The following is a 19,515-nucleotide window of genomic DNA, read 5'->3' on the forward strand; positions in this document are numbered from 1 at the left end:
GATGTGGGTTGAAAACTTTTGTTTGTAAAGCTAGTTTCTCGTTTTGCATGACTTTCAAGTGGCGCGAATTTTTCAGAGTTACGATCTGGCCTCCTGATATCTGCTTGGAGACTGCACACATCGTCGCAAATTGTGCCGAAGGCGTAGCAACAAATCTCACCTAACGAACGTTAGATTACTGCTAATATAAAATCACGAGATTTCACCAGCCACGTATATTACATGTAGTAGCTTTCACGAACGCGATACGTCTTGATTTAAAACTTAGTCAGCGGTTATAGTGATCCATGAAGTTACGCACGCCTCTGGCACCACGATTTTTTTGCTGAGCTCACCATATTTACCAACCACGTTACACACACAAACCTAACTTGGCTTGTTGAGCTTCTCAGAAATGCCCTAAACCTCCCCCATAATTTTTCACTAACACGCTCGAACCCGCATAGTAGATCTCTAATCTCCATGCAGATCTTTCAGAGCCAAAGTCAACCACGAAGACACTATCCAATAGATACTGTCTCGCTAATTGTTACGACTTTTTTTACGCCAGCGAAAGATCTGCTTGGAGATTAGAGGTTAGAAAATGTGACCAACGTGAGCGGATTACCAGAGTCAACCAGAACAATTAAATTTCATAACCTCAAAGGAAACTTTGGAAGGGAATATGGTTTTCCGAAAAAAAACACCCACCCTTTTATAGCTTTATATATGAAGCTAAAATATAACCCCTCCCGTATTTAGACTCTGAAAACGATTTTTTCCACCCAACATCTACTTGGAGAAACAAAGTGCTCACCCTTCGCGTCTCCACGTCTTGCAGAAGAAGCACGATCACAAGGAGAAGAACCGCCGCCTTCCAAAACTTCGCCATGATGATGTCCTTTGACTCTGATCTCAGTCAGCCTGTTGGAGCGTCTTGTTTTTTCCTCAAGAACTTTTCTACTGTCGTTGTTGTTGTTCCTGCTTAACGTCTGTTATCTGGCAGGATGTGGTCTCTTGATGCTGGGATTCTTGGTTCAGGCTCGGTCCGATGGTCTCTGAAGGTTTTTAAGACTTGGTGCTTTGAGTTGAGCACCAGTTTTAAACTACCGGACTGTGAGTGAGAATCTGTGCGCCTCACACACAAACAATGACCGGAAGTGGACCCTGTGTTGTGGAAGTGACGTGTGTGTACATGAATGTTGCGGCAGGGGCTCACTTATCTCACATCCCTGACCAGAGCAAACACCGCGCGACGCCGACCTGGGGCAAACAAATGTAGCCTCGAAACAGGCGCCTCAGTGGGTGCTGTGTTAATGTTAATGTGTGTGTGTTTTATCCAGATTACGTGCTGTTGCTTTGATTGCTAATTGAACTCTCATCAGTGTTGGCTTAGTCTCAAGCTCGTTTTAATTACATTTGCACATAATGGGCAAAGACACAGTAAAAATTGATGGCAATTTCAAGGCGGCAAAACCAAAAATTTCTGAATGAGGAAATCTGTCTGATATTGACATTTACTATTATTTCTTAGCGCAGTTTCGTCATAATTTCATACTTAATTTGTTTACACAAAAAGTCTTGGGGTACCACCAATAAATAGCCAAAAGCAGCCTACGATACAAAATACAAGCAACCAATTTCCGTCAGCGACATCGTATTTTTGCCTCACACATATCAGTGAATATGCTATAGGACAGGATTGATTAAACATACTACAAATGTACATTACAAAAACTGACCAAAAGACTACCTACTAGTAGGAAATTGACTTTAAAATCCAGTTTTGCAGCCCTGAAATCGCCTTGGATGCCTTTAAACTAAAGTATGACGCGACTTCGCCAAAGCTCATGCGTAGATGTAAGATGACTCACTGTGATAGCAAGTCCTTGCAATAGTTCGGGCTAAGCGCTTAATAAGGACAATCCTCTCTTGCTGTTGGTACATGGCCCTCGCCGGTACGGCACTCAGCATTGTCAGCAAGATGTTTTCTATAACAACTGGCGATGAAAGAAGCCTCTACCAGGCCTAAAAATATAAAATTTGGCCAAATAGAGAGATAACATGCCAGGGGAGTTGGTCCGCGACTCGAGAGAGTACAGTTTACCACGTTTCCAGCGGGCTCCCGAAGCCTGTTAAAGACTAAAAACACAACACAGTCCGTGCACACACGTGAAAACCATCTATTAAGCGAGTCACGATGTTTTGAAAACTTGCACGCCAATGTGGGTGACTCATGTGGTTTATCTTTCGCGCGAAGGTGTCGGCTAAGGAAATACTGTTAGCCTCTACCAGGCTTTGGGTGGCGGTCGGAAAGAGAGGAAATTGTCTCTGTACATGACGCGATACAAAATACATCAAGTGGATGCGTAAATGATTTCATCGTGTTGATAAATGATTGAATATTAAAGTTCTTTTCGTCACAACCATTCGTTTTACATGAGCCAACGTTTCGGTGACCTAGCTCCAGTGCACAGCGAACCAGCCATATACTATTTTATGGCCCTAATTAAGATGACAGACGGTCACCGGGACGTTGACGTTGACAAGTAGATGTTTTCTCTGAGATGTAACACGTTTCAAATAGATAATAATAAAGTATAAATCATCATAATCAGTATAGTAACGTTCTTCAGCCGGCCGCCTGGATGGTCTGTTGAATCCATCCCAGAAACTCCTCCACCGCCGTGTACACTCCTGGCCACTCCGGCCGCGCGCAACCGTCACCCCATGACGTCACACCCCACACCGTCCAACCGCCGTCCTGTTGGCATAGCAACGGTCCTCCGCTGTCGCCCTGAGGAAAAAAATGTTGAGTCCAATTAATTATGTCAATCATCTATTGACAGAAGGACTTTGGGCTTAAAATCGTATTTTAAGTCGGTGTGTTACGCCGAGAGGCGGTTACACCGGCTATACAGATACAGACACAGATTCACTTGCAAATGAATGCTTCAGTTTGGTTTTAGAATATACTTCTGTAACGTTACATGCATTTGTATAGCCAGTATAACGTCCTTCGGCGTAACACACCAGCTTCTGTATCTGTATAGCCGGTATAACTGCTCTTCGGTGTAACACACCGGCACCAGCTTCTGCATCTGTATAGCCGGTATAACCGCCCTTCGGTGTAACACACCAGCTACTGTATCTGTATAGCCGGTATAACCGCCCTTCGGCGTAACACACCAGCTTCTGTATCTGTATAGCCGGTATAACCGCCCTTCGGCGTAACACACCAGCTTCTGTATCTGTATAGCCGGTATAACCGCCCTTCGGCGTAACACACCAGCTTCTGTATCTGTATAGCCGGTATGACCGCCCTTCGGTGTAACACACCAGCTTCTGCATCTGTATAGCCGGTATAACCGCCCTTCGGTGTAACACACTAGCTTCTGTATCTTAGTAAAGTCGGTAAACACCAGTTTCAAAATTAACTTCAAACTGAAAACTTGCCTGACACGTGTCCACCCCACCTTCCCAGAATCCCGCGCACATCATCCTGTCCGTTACCATGTTCCCGTACGCCCTATCCCGGCATTCCTGGCGCGGGATGAAGGGAACGGACGCCTCCCTGAGGATATCGGAGAACGAGGTATCACTAGAATCTGAAAGGAAACAAAATTGAAATTACAATTTTTACTTTTCTGTGGAAAATTTAATTTCATAATCTGTGGACTAAGTGATTTTGTACGTTCACAGATAACATAATAATTGTTTGGTCATTATTGCATTAAAAACCGTGCCTATCTAGCTTTATGCCTGAATGGGTTAGGGCCAGTAGGATCGGGCACGGTTCTGGATAGTTTCCTGGTTTCCATGGACTTACGTTTGCATCAGGCACGGTTCTAGATACGCGTGTGGACTATCCCAAAACCGTGCCTGAGCATGGTTCTGGGCAAAGCACAGTTCTGGATACGCGTGCAGACTATTCAGAATTATGTCTGAGTATGCTTCTGGATATAATGCATGGTTCTGAATACGCGTGGACTATCGCGAATCGTGCCCTGAGCATGGTTCTGGATAAAGCACGGTTCTGGATACAACAGTCACACTTACTGGCCTTGCCCCATCCCACGATGGAACAGTTGCTACCAGGCTGCAGGGTTTCCCCGGTACTGGGCAGACAGGCCGGCCGGACGTACGGACCTGTTCTCGCGCAAGTGCCGTCGGCATGTTGTCTCAGTCGCACCAACACTGCGCAGGGATACAATACACACATGGAAAATGTGGTGCTGCAGTGTGTTGAGACTTACTGACAGAGATAGAGAGAAGGAGAGAGAGAAAGAGAGCGAGAGAGAGAGGGAGAGAGACAGATAGAGTGAGAGGGAGGGAGGCAGGGAGAGAGACAGAGAGAGAGATAGAGAGACAGGGGGATAGAAGGAGAAAGAGAGAGACAGACAGAGAGGGGGGTCCCGAGGCTGGGAAAAAAGCAAGAGTGGGATTTCTTGGCCTGGTTTGACCAAAAGTAAGCATCTAACTAAGTATTATCAATACATGGTACTCACCTATGTCGTTGTGATTGGTGAGGGGATGGTAGTCAGGGTGTAAAAACATCCTCTCTATGGAGAAGACCTGCTCCCCATTCTCCGCGGAACTCAGGTTGTACTCCCCCAGCCGCACCGTGAAGGATGACTTGGAGTAGCTACAAAGGAATCGCTATAGTTATAATATACCAAGGATGTAGATATGTCTATTGTGTTGTCTTATCTAACTCTTGTTGATGAGTGAGACTTCTTGCCATGTGAGTTTGTACCATCTACCAGTACAGTAGATAGCACTTTCAGTACCAAGGAGAGTGTCGTGTGCGCATTTTAAAGGGGGCAGATTTCGTAAAGGACGACTTGGAGTAGCTATAATGTAGTCACTATAGTTAAAATACACTCAGGGATGCAAGAATGTAGATACATGTATACTGTGGCCTTAGCTGGTGCTTATTGAGGAATTAGACTTGTGGCTTTGTGAGTATGCAGGTCGACCAGTGCAGTCGATAGCACTTTCAGTACGAAGGAAAGTGTCATGTCATATGCCGATTTAAAGGGAGTAGCTTTGTCCACACATTTGGTTAACATGTAACAATCAGTCACTCTCTTCTCAGATATACTTGTTTGTTGATCATCGTTTATTGGGATTTTGATTAGCCTGACTACATGTACATCACGCTTCTAGCAGCTCTTCCACTGACCAGGCCCCTAGAAGAGAGGTGCCAGTGACGGCAAGACATTGTGTAACACAGGCTAGGCTTCAAAGTACTTTTGATGACATTAAGAAAAGCGTAAGACAGAAAACCTTACTCGTAGAAGCAGTGCGCAGCGCTGAGTACCCAGCAGTTGCGAATGAGTGCGCCGCCGCACCAGTGGCCGTACCCGTTCAGTCGCACCTCGGCAATCCACGGCCACTGTCCCCGCTCAGCCAGCACCCCGCCTACAATACGTGCGTGAGCTGACAAAGGTGCCCGGAAACTGAACCGTGATCCGCAGTTTTCTAGAAGAGAAGAAAAAAAAAGAAGAAAAGTAAGTTCAGAAAGCTCTCCTGTCTAGTGGGGTCGTGTGGCGCAACGGCAGCGTGCGCGACTCGGAATCAAGAGGTCCCTAGTCCCAAATATCATCACAATCCATGAAGGCGTTATGAAGTTATGCTGACTACAAATGTGCGGAAAAACAAACACACACACAGACACAGACACACACAGACAGACAGACAGACACACACACACACACACAGACAGACGCGCCTAAAACAAGGGGCCATTTTTCATGGAGGTAATAAGTATTCTTACGTTCTTACGTACCTGGTTGTGTATAGTTCCTGTCCGGCCCAGTTGTAGTAGCGGGGACATCAGTAGGCACAGTCGGGGCGGCCTGACAAAGGACCCCGGCGTCTTCGGCGTGACTACAGTCGTGCACATACCTACGAAAGACCATAGGTACAAATTCTTAAACAGTAAACGACCTTTCATTGTACTTAAGTTAGTTCATACTTAAGAAGACGACGAGCTTCCTGAAACAGCAAATGAGCTTAAACAGACGAGCTCATTTGCTGTTTTAGGAAGCTGTTTCAGGAAGCTTAAACAGCCTGTTTAATTATAAGCTCATTTGTTGTTTCAGGAAGTTCCTCTTCTGTTTAAGCCAGCTCGTCGTCTGTTTAAGCTAGCTCGTCATCTGTTTAAGCTAGCTCGCGTCTTCTGTTTAAGCTCGTCTTCTGTTTAAGCTAGCTCGTCGTCTGTTTAAACTCGTCGTCTGTTTAAGCTCATTGTTTAAGGTCGTTTTGCTGTTTAAGCTTTTGTACCTATGGTCTTTCGTACGTACCAGCCGTTGTGGAAGCACTGCACCACGGACCTCTCCCCGCCGCTACACTCCACCTCGTCCATCAGCACAGGCCCCGCACCGCGACCGAAGTATCCGAACGAGATAGCGTAGGCCTCACCCCTACCAAGAAGATATTAAAGAAATCACTCTTAAATTATTAAATTATACGTCAATTGTAGAGCCAATTGTGGTAAGTGAAGTAAACCAGCTCGACTGCGTTCCAAATGCGAGCAAAAAAAGTGTCCTTGAATTTTTAGCCGTTGGTAATGCCTTCGTCAGGTTCGAATGACCAGCCACTTAGGACACGTGACGTCATGACGTCAGCAACCGATTGAAATGGCAAGTAAGTTCAGACCAAGCCGTCTTTGTTGTCACAAGTCCGATTTCAAAGTTCTAAATAGATAAACCTTTCTTCCAAAGTTTGTAAAAACGTAGGGGGGGGGGGCTTGCACGCTACGACACTACCTTACCTCCTCACATCTGCTTGAAAACTAAAACTGACCTGTATCCCAGGTTCCTGCAGACGACCCTTGCGTCCCTGTCGTCCCACTTGTCGTCGCAGACGGTGCCCCACTCGCCGTTAAAGTAGAGCTCCACCCGACCCTCTCCCGGTGCCGTGCCGTTCACCAAACGGAGAGGACGGGTTCTGTCTGCAAAAAAAAAGTAAAAAATTAATAATAAAAAAAAAAACTCAAGAAATACGAGATTTCAAATCTTGCCATGATTTCCTGCTAGACTGATGAGCCTGATGAGCCTGTTAGAGGGCCTTGTTTTTCCCCTGCAACATGATGTACTAGTAACCCAACACTAGCTAGTTGCCACGTCTGGGCCAGGTTTGGAGAAGAAGAAGAAACAGAGCAAAAACCATATGTTTTCCTTCGGCAATCATAACAAGAAATCAGAGATTTCAGACTTCCCAGATTGAATATGCAATCCTTGGCTTCCTGAATTATCTCTTGTCGACTACAACATGATTCCAGCAAAGGATGACGGGTGATATAATATTCTTCGAGACTGTAAATCTAGGATCCAGCAAGACATCATTCATAGTTTTTAGTCATGCTGACAGACCGATAGACAAACCAACAACAATAGCTCCTCGAAAGAATTAACCTGAGTAGCTACACTGAAATCCTATATATAGGCACATACCAGACACATTGTAGGATGTGCGTAAAAACTGTTTTCTTACCTTCGTCAAACATTTTCATTTTACTGACATTTTCCTGCATTATTCAAATTTCACTCAACATATCTAGTGACACTTCCTAGTCCATGCAAACTTTTTCTGTTATGAAATATGAAAATAGTAATAAAACATATAAATAGTCTTACGGCCGTCACACGTGCAGTAGGTCCACCTGACGTAGCCGTCAGCGACGTAGAAGCACCACGGAATGACGTCATGATCCGGATTCCGGCAGGAGTTGTGGTCCCCCAGTCCGGCATCCGGAAATCCGGTCACCACGCTGGGGAAGTTCATCCAGTTCAGGCACTGCATCCCGGCCGCAGTGGTCGTCACGTTCCCATGGTAACCGCTGGGGTCCCCGAAGCAAGAGGTGTCAATGGCTGTGGAGAAAGGTCATCAGTGTTACTATTATTGGACAGAAAAACAGCTTTTTATAAACCTAAAAAATTTATTAAAAATCTAAAAGGTGATGATACAAGTCTCTGTCAGTGACAGAAGTGCTATTGTACCCTGTACAATTGATATACATCAACTTAAAACAACTTAACATTGTTTACAGGTGTAACGCCCTCCAAGAATGCACCATATAGCAAGCACGTAATTTGCATATTTGGGACAATTCAGTGACTGCCTCACAGCCGGCTGTGTGTGTGGATCCAACACGATGAAGGTCAGTAAAAGTCACTGTTTACTACCTATATAAGGTCTCATATTGGTACCGATATATCACATAGGAACGTCTAACGGCACCTTTGGGGTTTTTCTGACGGAACAAGCGCTAAGAGGCCGATCTAGCGCTTATAACTTTTGTATTTTGTGTGGGGAGGGGGGCATCCTCTTTGCTCCCAACACAACAAACGGTGACAATAGTACTAAGGGTCGATCCGGTCACATATTCCGGCGACCTCAAACTGAGAACACTACTATTGAGGTAGTCCTGTATGTATCCTACAGTAATTAAGCTGGCTTGTTTGTTTGTTTGTTTGTTGGCAGCGGTTGGTTCTAGTCGTAGCGTACATTGAATATCTCTCGACATGAAACTTGTGCAACTCAGGTAAACATTAGTACAAACACATGTACCTGGCCAGTTGTTCTGTCCCCAGCCTACAAACCTTACCACTTAATTTGGATTTTTACCTCCATGAAAAATGGAGGTATTGTTTTTGGTGTATTTGTGTGTGTGTTTGTGTGTGTGTGTGTGTGTGTGTGTGTGTGTGTGTGTGTGTGTGTGTGTGTGTGTGTGTGTCTGTGAGTGTGTGTATCTCTGTGTGTTTGACAGATTCTGTAACACAACGTAGTATTGTAACATGGTATGTATGTGTACAGATTCTTTTATCAAATCAATTGGTTTATTGTAGTTAGTGTAATATAAATGTCTCTTGTTTGTTTTAAGTGATTGAAATTTTAAAACTGTATTCTCTATATATGTTGCTGTGGTCCAGGGTGGCCAAGTAGCAAAGAAATAGCGGAATTTATAGTCTAGTCCTCACCCCTCTCGCTGACGCAGATGACTCCCGCCGCCTCGTCCGGTCGGCAGTTGTTCTGCCCCCAGCCGAGATGCGCACAGTCCTGCACTCTACTCTCCGTCCCACGGCACTCCACGTTATCCAAGGCGTACCTCCCGGTCCCTGAGCCGAACCACGACTCACCCACGGCACGTATGGCACCGCTGTAGGATAGAGAAATGGTTTGTGAGAACGAACACAGTCAGTCAAACATAGCAACAAGAGGTGCGCACAGTCCTGTACCCTGTTCTCGGTCCCACGGCATTCCACGTTATCCAGGGCGCGCCTCCCGGTCCCAGAGCCGAACCACGACTCACCCACAGCCCGTATGGCACCACTGTTTGTGAGAAATGCAGCAAGAAAATCAGTCCTTACGTAGCCAGGTTGCTGGAAAAACACTAGTATTAGAAATTGGTCATATAGTCTGAATAGTATGCCAGTGAAGTTAGCCGGTTAGAGGATAGTTTTGCCTAGGTTGCAAAGTATACTCTTACAGTCGGCTAACTTCTCTAGCTGGCATAGTATTCAGTCCGGTCAATTTCTAATATTTTTCCAGGAATCTGGGTAGCCTTGCAGATTCAAGGCAATCAATGTTAGAGACAGTAGACCCCACCCCCTCTGGCGATAGATAGGAGAAGTGGAATGGCAAGCAAAAACGTACGGACAGACAGAAAAGGCAGAAACAACCATTGGGGTGAATTAGATGTAGAAGCAACAACGAAAAAGGTATTGCAGAGAAAGCTTTTTTTAAAGAAGCAGAATCATTGCCAACCCTCCCTACTTACCCCCTGAACCCAAGTTGGCGGCAAACCACGTCGGCGTCTTTGATGTCCCACACGTCATCACAGATGACCGCCCAGCCGCCGTTCCACCAGACTTCCACCCTCCCCCGGTGGGTAACATTCACCCCCGCGCCCGCCAGGCGAATGGTAGGGTCCGCCCGGTGGCCCCAAGGCCCGTGCCTCTTGCTTCTGGAGCGCCTGGGCTCGAGGCTAAGCCGCTTCGGTGCGTCTTCTAGACTGGAGATGATCCCGACAGGACTATCTGGAAAATTAGCAGAAGTGTGTTTTTTTTCCAACACAAGAAAAGGAAAAGTCACCGTCATCAATTTACAGCTTTTAAAGAAAACCCCATCAGCTCTATCTAATTTTGTTCCCTAGGTGTAGGCACCAAACACTCCTGGGCATTGGATTAAATAGGTTGGAGGTTCCTATTCTAGAAGATGACGATGGTTTTGAAGGCTTGTAAAATGTGGGTCTATTCGGAATATAAAAAAATGCCAGGGAAAGGCTACAAGTCCATGGAAGTGAGGTTGCTTTCTGTCCCAAAACATGCGATTGCTTTGACGCATCGTTCGTTGGGAATGATGACTAAGAGCGTCTAATTTGCTGAGGGTGATTCTACGTCAGACTTCGCCCCAAACCGCTTTTTTTACAGCTAGCAGAACATGTACAAGAGGAATGTAAACATCTACCTGGGAACGAGCCCTCCGTGGTGCCCCTTTCGACCTGAAGTGACAAAGAAGGACGGAACAATTGATGAACACTTTCGTAACCTCTGACCCCCTTACTGGTACCAAGATTCTTAAAAAAAAAACATGATAAGAGTGACTTTCAAGAAAGACGTAAGACGCAAAAGACAAGTACGTAAGATCCTATTCTATAACTTCCTTAGCGAATTGATCTTAGTTTGCTTTACTGTGTTGTGCCCACTAGAATAAAACGGCACCTAACGGCCAAAGAAAAAGCCCAATTTGTAAGCCTACAAAAAGGCTACATACCTGTATTGTGACCTGTAGTTTTTCCTCCGGGAAAACTCAATTATGCATATACATAATGTGGAAAATGTCAACAAAGATTCCGCATTGCCGCCTGATTTTGGATATGGGTCTATTCCAGTTGTCGCGTACAACAACATCGGTGTCAGATTGTTTTCTATAGCCGCTGTCCAAAGAAAAGCTACATTCTACAGATAATAACGCCAAATATCTTCGTATAACGTCTATAAGTTTGTTTCTATAAGTCGGGTAACGTGCTTGTTTCTCGCTGCAACACTGCCTTCGCTGTTTTGGAAGGCCTCTGTAGCATTGATTTCTATAGCCGCTCTCCAAAGAAAAGTTACAGGTAATAATGTAAAATAATCTACTTATAACATATTTGTTTCTATAAGTCGGGTAACGTGCATGTTTTTTTAGCTGCAACACTGCCTTCGCTGTTTTGGAAGGCCTCTGTAGCATTCTCAAGCTCCGAGTAACAGGATTACTCGATTCAATGAATTATAAGCGATTCAGGCGAGTGGCCTTTCTGGCTTGATCCACCGTGCCCGACCGAGTCATGTTTTACGCACACGGCGCAGCGGGGATTCCCTTTTTTCCTTTTCAATATTCCACTCGCCGTTACCATGACAACGCAAGCGAAGCCGCCGGATTTCCGAATCCCTGATTTATCGTTATTTTTCCCAAGAGTTCCGCGTCTGTGAAAAGCGTGTTAGTGACTCAGAGATCCGCGCTGTTGTTTTCCTCTAAAACGGTTGTGATGTAAGACTTACAAGCGAACAAGGAAACTGCGGTTGCTGGAAACTGTGGGTTCTCTCCCTACCATACTATACAAAAGCAAGAAGGAGGACAAAAATACGAACCTACCTCGTGTCGCCTTTCTGCAGAATCTGCAAGCACAAAAGCCCTGGCGGTCCAAACGCTGAACAAGACAATAGTGGACAACATGTTTTCAGCGTTGGTCTCTCGCGTATGCGTCAGTATGCTGATGGGGCACACTATGGTATACAGGTATATTCACCCACGTATTGTACAGCGGCGTAGGTATGGCGCGTCCACATGCCACACAAATAGTTCTCATGGTCCCACCATCAATACAGGTTCGCTAACCCTTTGGCCTAGGGGGAGGTCTTGCACGCGCAGTGATTTGTCCAAAGTTTGGTTTGGCACTCCTTTTAGTGTGGCGGAGGAACACAGCGGTGTAACGCGCCTTTCGGAAGGGCACAGCACCGGGGCCTGCTAGGTTTCGAACTGAGAACTTTTCACAGAATCTAATTCAACCATCTTTACCACAAGATCACCTTGCAACCTTAAGTCATCTCTTTCCTCCATAAATACCCTGCCTTACACAGCTGCATCGGTCCCGGAGGAGCCGCCTTGGTGCAGGTGGCATTGCAGTAAGCAAACCAGAACACCAGCTGGGTAAGGCTTGGACAGGTACATTAGTTATACTCTGGGTTAGGGTTAGGTAGTGTCATTGTAAGCATCCCAGCAAGCCAAAGTTACAACCAGCCGGGGAAGGCTTAGATAGGTACATTCTGTTAGGGTTAGGTAGCATCACTATTAGTATCCCAAACAGCCAAATATAGAACACCCGGGCCTAAGGCTTGGACAGGTATATTAGTTTCATGCTGGGTTAGGGTTAGGATTCGGGTTAGGAAGTGTTACTATAAGCATCCCAACTTGCCAAAGTAAGAACGCCACCTGGGGAAGGCTTGGACAGGTACATCAGTTTCAGTCTGCTGGAATGCGATAGCCTGAGATAGCCTGAGATCTTGTTTAACCTTACTCTGCCAAAGATGGATGATAAATACATGTAGTCCTCGTGATCCTGGGTCCGTTTTCTGCCACCGAAGCGCTCCTGCAGGTGTGAGCGGGCCAAGGCTCGCAGATAACCGCGGCAAAGCTGACGATGGACAAGGGGTCCCACCGCGGAGGTACAAGCCTGGCCTAGCTGGTAACATTTCATCGGGGGCTTCTCGGATACTCTGTAACAAGCACCAGTTCCCACACCGGCCCTGTGAGTAATGGCAAAGTATGCCGTACTAGGAATATAGAACTCGACGATGCGAGGACGAATCTTGGAAAAAAGAAAGGGGGAGTGGTGTAACAGAGGGGTTCAAGCGCCTCTAACCGACCCATTCCAATTGGTCTGGAAGTTTTGGAGTAGTCGTTGGCGCGCTGGCGCGGGTTCGATTCCCGGCGTCCTGGGACTCAGGGGATTTCTGTTTCTACTCGCTCTTTGTTTCAACTTCTCGGGGCAGGGAGTGTTGCCTACCCGACAACTAAATTAGTGTAATCGGGAAATCCTTATGGAATCAGATTGCGTTAGTTACTAGTACTCTCTCACAATGTCAATGGCTATAATTCGAAATCCGCTGACAGAAAAGGACTAATACGTCAAGACTGAAGCAGGTAAAATCACATATAACGTACATGTGATGGTTGCCAGGCGACGTATCTGACGTCAGACTTACGATGGCAAAAACGACCTGTCTGGCCTACGTCGTGCGTTGAAAATGCTGACCTACATAATTAGGTTTGTACACTAGAATATCACCGTAGCGGATAAAATTAATGTTAATCCTGCATTGACTCCCAGGGTTGCCAAGTATGCCCCCACCTAACGCATATCTATGCTCTAACATATAAACTATCTAGCCCCAACATATAACACATAAGACTTTGCAGATAACTTGTATTGTCATTTGTTTATTTGGCTAGTTTGCGTTCCGTTTTCCTATCGTACATAAAGAGCTTTTAATTACAATATACTTCCGGGTAACGTGAATTGAGAAGGAAGCTTGATACAATGCTTGCCATTTTCATACACCTTCAATAATCAACAATACAAAGCGTAACACCACATATAACATCATGCTGAATAAACTTACATTGATAAAAATGAAATATTAAGTTTTGATTAATAAAAAATGTAAATAATTATTAATGTAATTGCTGTACATCTTCAATATTACATTATTACAATATCATGTTTAAACTTCCTTTCACGTAACTGAAAAGCCTAATACTGTAGATATCCCTGGATTGACGGAATGGTCTATTTCTATCTGCTTTGAGTTCTTGAGTAAACTGATTGTGAGAAGAGTAATATACTTTACAACTGTAGGTTTAATGTCATGTTCATGGATGCAAAATGCAAATTATGTAAAATTAAGACATGTCTATACGCCTATAACCACTTTATAAACCCCATAATGTCCTCATGAACTGCAATAATATGGTACTTTTAAATTTTAGAATTCAGAGACTAGTCCTCTAACCTTTCAGTTGAACCTAGAATTCTTTTTGGATACATTTCTTACATTTTACATGATCTTTGATATTAGTATTTTACATAACTTATTCTTGTTTTTTTTCGTCTTAATGTTTTGTCGTTAATTTAATTTTGTATTGTCATTTGGTCTGGTGGCGTCACGAACATAAGCCATAGGCTTGAGTGTGACGTCACGTTTGTCATGAAATGTTGCCATAAAATAATAGTATAGAAATAGCACCAAAAGTACAACATTTGTAATATAAAAGAAACTCTTTTGAATATAACAACATGGACGATCGCTTATAAAATGTTTCCATTCCAAAGTATTAGTAGTACAGTAACAAATTGCCAGATATAATGTCTTTCAGCTTTTTACATGGGACTTTATCGCCACAACGTACAACTACAATCTAAACTTCTGCAGTTCCATTTCTATTGCATGCACAAGTGTATATACGGAATATTTAAGCAGGTTTTAGCAAGTGTTCTACAGCGTGTTTTTTACGGAATGTTCCTAGAAGTTGAATGATTTTCATCTCCACATTTCCATTAATACAAGTTAGAAGATATTGAAATCTGGAGCCAACAATAATATACGATCATGACAAATTTTATACTACAAACTCACCATTACTTAAAAAGTATTTTTACCGTTAACCAACATCTTTATAATCGTTTTACACATCTATGTACATATATAACAGAAACAATAACAATAATATACCTGTTGCCATGTTACACAACTTTATCCAGTGACGTAAAAAATCAACAATATCACTTTACATTGACGTCATTTATGACGTGCGATGACATAAATATGACGTCACCATTCGTCCATATAAAAGAAACATTTCTTCTGTATCGGTATGGTCGGTGTAACCGCCCTTCGGCGTAACACACCAGCTTCGCAGGCACGCGGCGCGGCGGCAGCTGGCTACATCACACCGAACGACGTGTCACACCTAACCTTTGTACATCTAATTATCCCTGTATAATACTAGTAACATTTATGTAATTATATACCCCCCACATCCATTACCTATTTTAATGATTTTTGTGTTGACCACAGAGCAATTCAGGCACCCAGTAAGGTTGCCTGCGAGCCTGTTGTCAGAGCGTATTGTGTATGTTTGAGTTTCTAAGAAAAAAAAAACATTCTACTACTAAATTCTACTACTATACCTATCCCAGGATCCCTTGTTTGGTGACGTCACCGGAGACGTGACGTCACCATACACGGGAAGAAGAACGGGTGACGAATGGTGACGTGTACACGCATGTTGGCGACGTCATCATTCCAAAAAAAAAACATTCCACTACTAAATTCTACTACTATAACTATCCCAGGATCCCTTGTTTGGTGACGTCACCGTAGGCGTGACGTCACCATACACGGGAAGAACAATCGGGTGACGAATGATGACGTGTACACACATGTTGGCGACGTCATCATTCCCCACCCATGATGCCGTTGAGCCAGGAGGTGAATCGGGAAACCCTGGTGTAGACACCGGGGAAGTTCCTGATGCCACATCCGTAGCCCCAGGACGTCACCCCCCACAGCGTCCACCGACCGTTCTGCTCGCACCTGCAAACGCATAGGTGAAGATATGGGTACCATTTTAATAAATAAAATGAATGAATGACTGGTTTATTATGTAAAACATCGCAGCCATCAGGCTGAAGTACGTTTCACTTACATAGTACATTTTGTAATGATATTTCCCGACTATAACGAAGAAAGGAAAAAAATCCAAATTTGGAGCTATGTACCCAATTTGTTTTCTGTGGGTGCACCAGTGCACCCAAATATTCTTTGTAGGTTTACGAATGTCAAGATGTTAAATGTAGAGTAGTTCTAGTATTCAGCATATTCTTAACATCTAAGTGTCAGCAAAATAGGAAAATCATTCTTGTAGTACTTTTCTTTAGAAACGAAACATAACTAGAGAAGTAACATTTGCAAAGCAAATGCATAATGTTTACCTTCGGACATGGTCGGCCCTGATAATTCTTACTCAAACACATTCACATACATGTACTACGAGAATATGGTGACACGAGCAGAGCAGACCATGAAATTGCAACATTATGAAACCCAACACTAGTCACCATGGTGACAGACGTCAACAAATCACGTCATTGGTCAGGTCATAGGTCACTGTTTGGAGAAGAGGAAGACATCATACTTAGTTTATCTTATATAGTGCACCCACAGAAAATTATGTGTACCCAATTTTTTAGGTTGGGTGCACCAGTGCACTTATTCCCAAAAATGTCTACCCCTGCTTGACTTGACTCACATGAGCGGTCCCCCGGAGTCGCCCTGGCACGAGTCCACGCCTCCCGCCATGACTCCCGCGCAGAACATGTTGTCCAGGAACTTCCATCCGTAGCGCCGGCGGCAGGTGTCGCGCGATATGAGGGGGACTCGCGCCTGCCGCAACGTGGCCGAATAGCCGTGACCTGGGGGGAGGGAGGGACAACGTTAGGGACTTCTGTTATCACACAGACAAGCTCGGAAATTCCTAGCAACGCCTATAGTGAGGCTTAGGGCCCGAGCCTGCCGCAGAGTGGCCGAGTACCCGTGGCCTGTAGGTGGGGAGGGACAACAAGGGACATCGTTAGTTTGAGTATCACACACAGGAACGTTCGGAGGTGCCTAGCAAAGCATGTATGTGGTGAGACATGCGGCCAAACGCGGATGAGTGCTACGTAATATGTCGGTGGATGCATGTCTTTTTCCAAAGGGCTATTTAGAGAGAGGTCAACCATCTTATTCATAAATGGAATGAAAGCCTATTCGATACTAAAGATGTAGGCATACAAGATCGGTACACACTGGACCTTTCAGCTTCGAATCTACCCTTCTAACTTGGTCTGGAATCTTGAGGCATTTTGCAACCATTTCCTATACTCTCTTATGACTTCCCGATCTTCAAATACTCTTCTGACGCTTATCTTCCTTACTCTAACGCTTACTCTAACGCTTACTCTAACGCTTCTATCTACCGGCAACCTTCTCACCGCATCCACCACCTTCACCACCAGATCCCGCCACCACCGACCTATATCCAACCCGACAACAGACGAACTTACCGTCGCTTCCCCAGCCCGCAATATAACAAGGGTGTCCCTCCCTGATGAACTGGTTTGCAGTTTGCAGTCATTACGCTATTCTCTAATGATTTCCCGATCTTCATATGCTTTTGTGACGCGCTTCTGGCAACCACCTCACCGTATCCACCACCAAGTCCCGCCACCACCGACCTATATTCAACCCGACAACAGACGAACTTACCGTCGCTTCCCCAGCCCGCAATATAACAAGGGTGTCCCTCCCTGAACTGGTTTTCTGACTCGGGCAGACATATAGGGTTAACAAACTGTCCCGTCTTCACGCAGCGGCCTCCTTTGCGCTGAAGCTTGATGAGCGCGATGTCGTTGTTGGTCGAGTCGTGGTCGTAGAAGTACGTGAAGAAGTCGTCTATGAGGAAGTCTTCCTGGTAGGGCTCCCGCCGGGCGTAGTGGAAGTCTCCCACGCGCACCACGTACTCCTCCTTACGGTACCTGCAAAACGGACGGAAGATTAAGTCCCGCTAGAAATGGACGGAAAATTTGAGCGCCGGTGGCATACATCGTACGATGCATCTACGATGGAATTTTCTTTCACGACCATCGCGATGTGCGTCGTATGTTTTAGACAGAACTGATGTAGTACTTTAAAGATTAAGATACACGTACTCCTCCTTACATTACCTGTAAAGCGGACGGAAGGTTTGAATCGTCGGTCACATATAGTGTAAGATGTACCTAGATTTGAGAAGAAACGTGTGCAGTAGTGCTCCGATTGAACTACTAGTATATAGAAAGAAACCCCACCTGTGGAAGCAGTGTGCCGCTGTGACGACCCAGCAGTCGCCCACCAGGGTGGCCCCGCACGAGTGTCTTTTTTTTCGTTTATATAGCACTTTTCGTTTCCAAAAGCTGCCCGGTCGGGCCCCGGTTTGGAAATGTGACCTTAGCATAAGCTGAATATACAGAAAGAAACCCCACCTGTGGAAGCAGTGTGCCGCTGTGACGACCCAGCAGTCGCCCACCAGGGTTGCCCCGCAGGAGTGTCGCCCGTCCTTCAGCTTCAGACCCACCATCCATGGCCAGGCACCGTGAGTCGCCTCTTGCCCGCCCACAATCCGCTGCTGGCCTCGCCCGCCGGTCTGAGGTAGCACGTACCGCCGGCCGCACTCTCCTAAACAAAGATCAAGAAATACTTATATATTTTGACCACTGGCTTACCGCATAAGATCTGACAGACTGTTTCCAGGGCCTACACAGGCCAGTTCATCGGCTCCAGGGCCAACATGCCCCCAAGGAAATTATACCACTCGACACCACGCTGGGTAACTCCTAGCGTGTTATGGGCCTGGCAACCAGGCTAAGGAAAACTAGTATCTCATCTCATCTATATCCCTTAGTCTGACTTTTCGACCGTTGGGGTACAACAGAAGATCTGACAACCAGTTTTCATATGTTCTTCTTTAAGGTTTCAGTTAGTCTAGAGTGAGCACATCCTCACCTGAAACGTTGTCTCGTCAAAGTCGCACACGACCCCTGCGTCCTCCTTGTGGCTACAGTCGTGTGCCTGCCAGGCGGGATGCGAGCACTGCTCCAGACTGTCCTCCGTCCCCACGCAGTCCACGTTATCAAGCTGTATCACGCCTTCGCCGCGCCCGAAGTACGCACCAGTCCGAGCTAAAGCACGCCCGCTAAAGAACAGGGGAAGAAATGGGCTGTTTTTGTACTGGTATTTTTTTTAAGGCAGCCTGCAAAATGTTAACCGTCTGGCAAATTTATACTGTCCTTGCAGCCACCAAAAGACCTGCTTGGTGATTGCGCCCTTTAAAAAGGCACTTGACACGACTGCTCTCAGTGTACGGTGGTATCCTGGAGTCCAGCCTTGTTTAGCTTTAGTCCGCTCGCTTGTTTCAAAACACCACACCACATCGCCGAATAGCTTGTAGCTACGAAAGACCAAAGGTTCAAGTTCAACAAGGCTACATCGGGTAAGTTTTCACCGTTCAAACCCCATTTTCACTCTTCAAAACCCAATTTTCACCGTTCAAAACTCAATTTTTCACCCCTCAAAACCCAATTTTCATCCTTTAAAACTCAATTTTTCATCCTTCAGAACCCAATTTTTCATCCTTCAAAACCCAGTGACAACAGAGAACCGGTGAAACCTGCAGAGGATGGTACTCAGGCTGCTTATTTAGAAGAAACAAAGGGAAACAGATACTTACGTATATCCCAGCTGTCTGCAGACCACAGCAGCGTCCTTCTTGTCCCAGTGGTCGTCGCAGATGGTGCCCCACTGCCCACCGTGGAAGATCTCCACCCGCCCCTCCTTCTCATTGGAACCGCCCACCAGCCGGATCGGTAGGGCCTGAGAAGGGTTTAAGAAGGTTGGAAACGTTATAACC

General features: G+C 45.4%; 2 protein-coding genes across 2 annotated transcripts in view; both read right to left on the reverse strand.

Moving 5' to 3' along the window:
• Positions 1–1,863: 1,863 nt before the first annotated feature.
• On the reverse strand, positions 1,864–10,086 carry LOC109481309 (neurotrypsin-like). Its single transcript, XM_019783841.1, has 11 exons — positions 9,767–10,086; positions 8,967–9,145; positions 7,623–7,856; positions 6,790–6,937; positions 6,288–6,407; positions 5,771–5,889; positions 5,274–5,463; positions 4,488–4,624; positions 4,039–4,176; positions 3,436–3,587; positions 1,864–2,776 (listed from the first exon to the last, which is right to left on the reverse strand). The coding sequence occupies exons 1-11, from the start codon at positions 10,084–10,086 to the stop codon at positions 2,612–2,614; spliced, it is 1,902 nt and encodes a 633-aa protein (XP_019639400.1). The 3' UTR covers positions 1,864–2,611.
• Positions 10,087–15,432: 5,346 nt separating this feature from the next.
• Positions 15,433–19,515, reverse strand: part of LOC109481310 (neurotrypsin-like) — a 49,582-nt gene continuing 45,499 nt past the window's right edge. Inside the window, 8 exon segments of the mRNA XM_019783842.1 lie at positions 15,433–15,623; positions 16,339–16,415; positions 16,417–16,501; positions 17,135–17,605; positions 17,918–17,983; positions 18,092–18,279; positions 18,612–18,801; positions 19,336–19,478. Coding sequence (XP_019639401.1) covers positions 15,485–15,623; positions 16,339–16,415; positions 16,417–16,501; positions 17,135–17,605; positions 17,918–17,983; positions 18,092–18,279; positions 18,612–18,801; positions 19,336–19,478 — 1,359 coding nt within the window. The 3' untranslated portion in view covers positions 15,433–15,484.

Source organism: Branchiostoma belcheri, unplaced genomic scaffold, assembly GCF_001625305.1.
Source record: "Branchiostoma belcheri isolate BF01 breed outbred unplaced genomic scaffold, Haploidv18h27 scaffold55, whole genome shotgun sequence".
Classification (NCBI taxonomy): domain Eukaryota; kingdom Metazoa; phylum Chordata; class Leptocardii; order Amphioxiformes; family Branchiostomatidae; genus Branchiostoma; species Branchiostoma belcheri.

Excerpts from the sequence above, each read along its gene's own strand:
- LOC109481309 (XM_019783841.1), bottom strand. The coding sequence starts at position 10,086 with ATGACGGTGACTTTTCCTTTTCTTGTGTTGGAAAAAAAACACACTTCT. Across the intron at positions 5,890-6,287 it reads CAGTGCTTCCACAACGGCTG|GTATGTGCACGACTGTAGTC; the intron begins GTACGTACGAAA and ends GGTCTTTCGTAG. Across the intron at positions 3,588-4,038 it reads CGTGGGATGGGGCAAGGCCA|ATTCTAGTGATACCTCGTTC; the intron begins GTAAGTGTGACT and ends GTTTCCTTTCAG.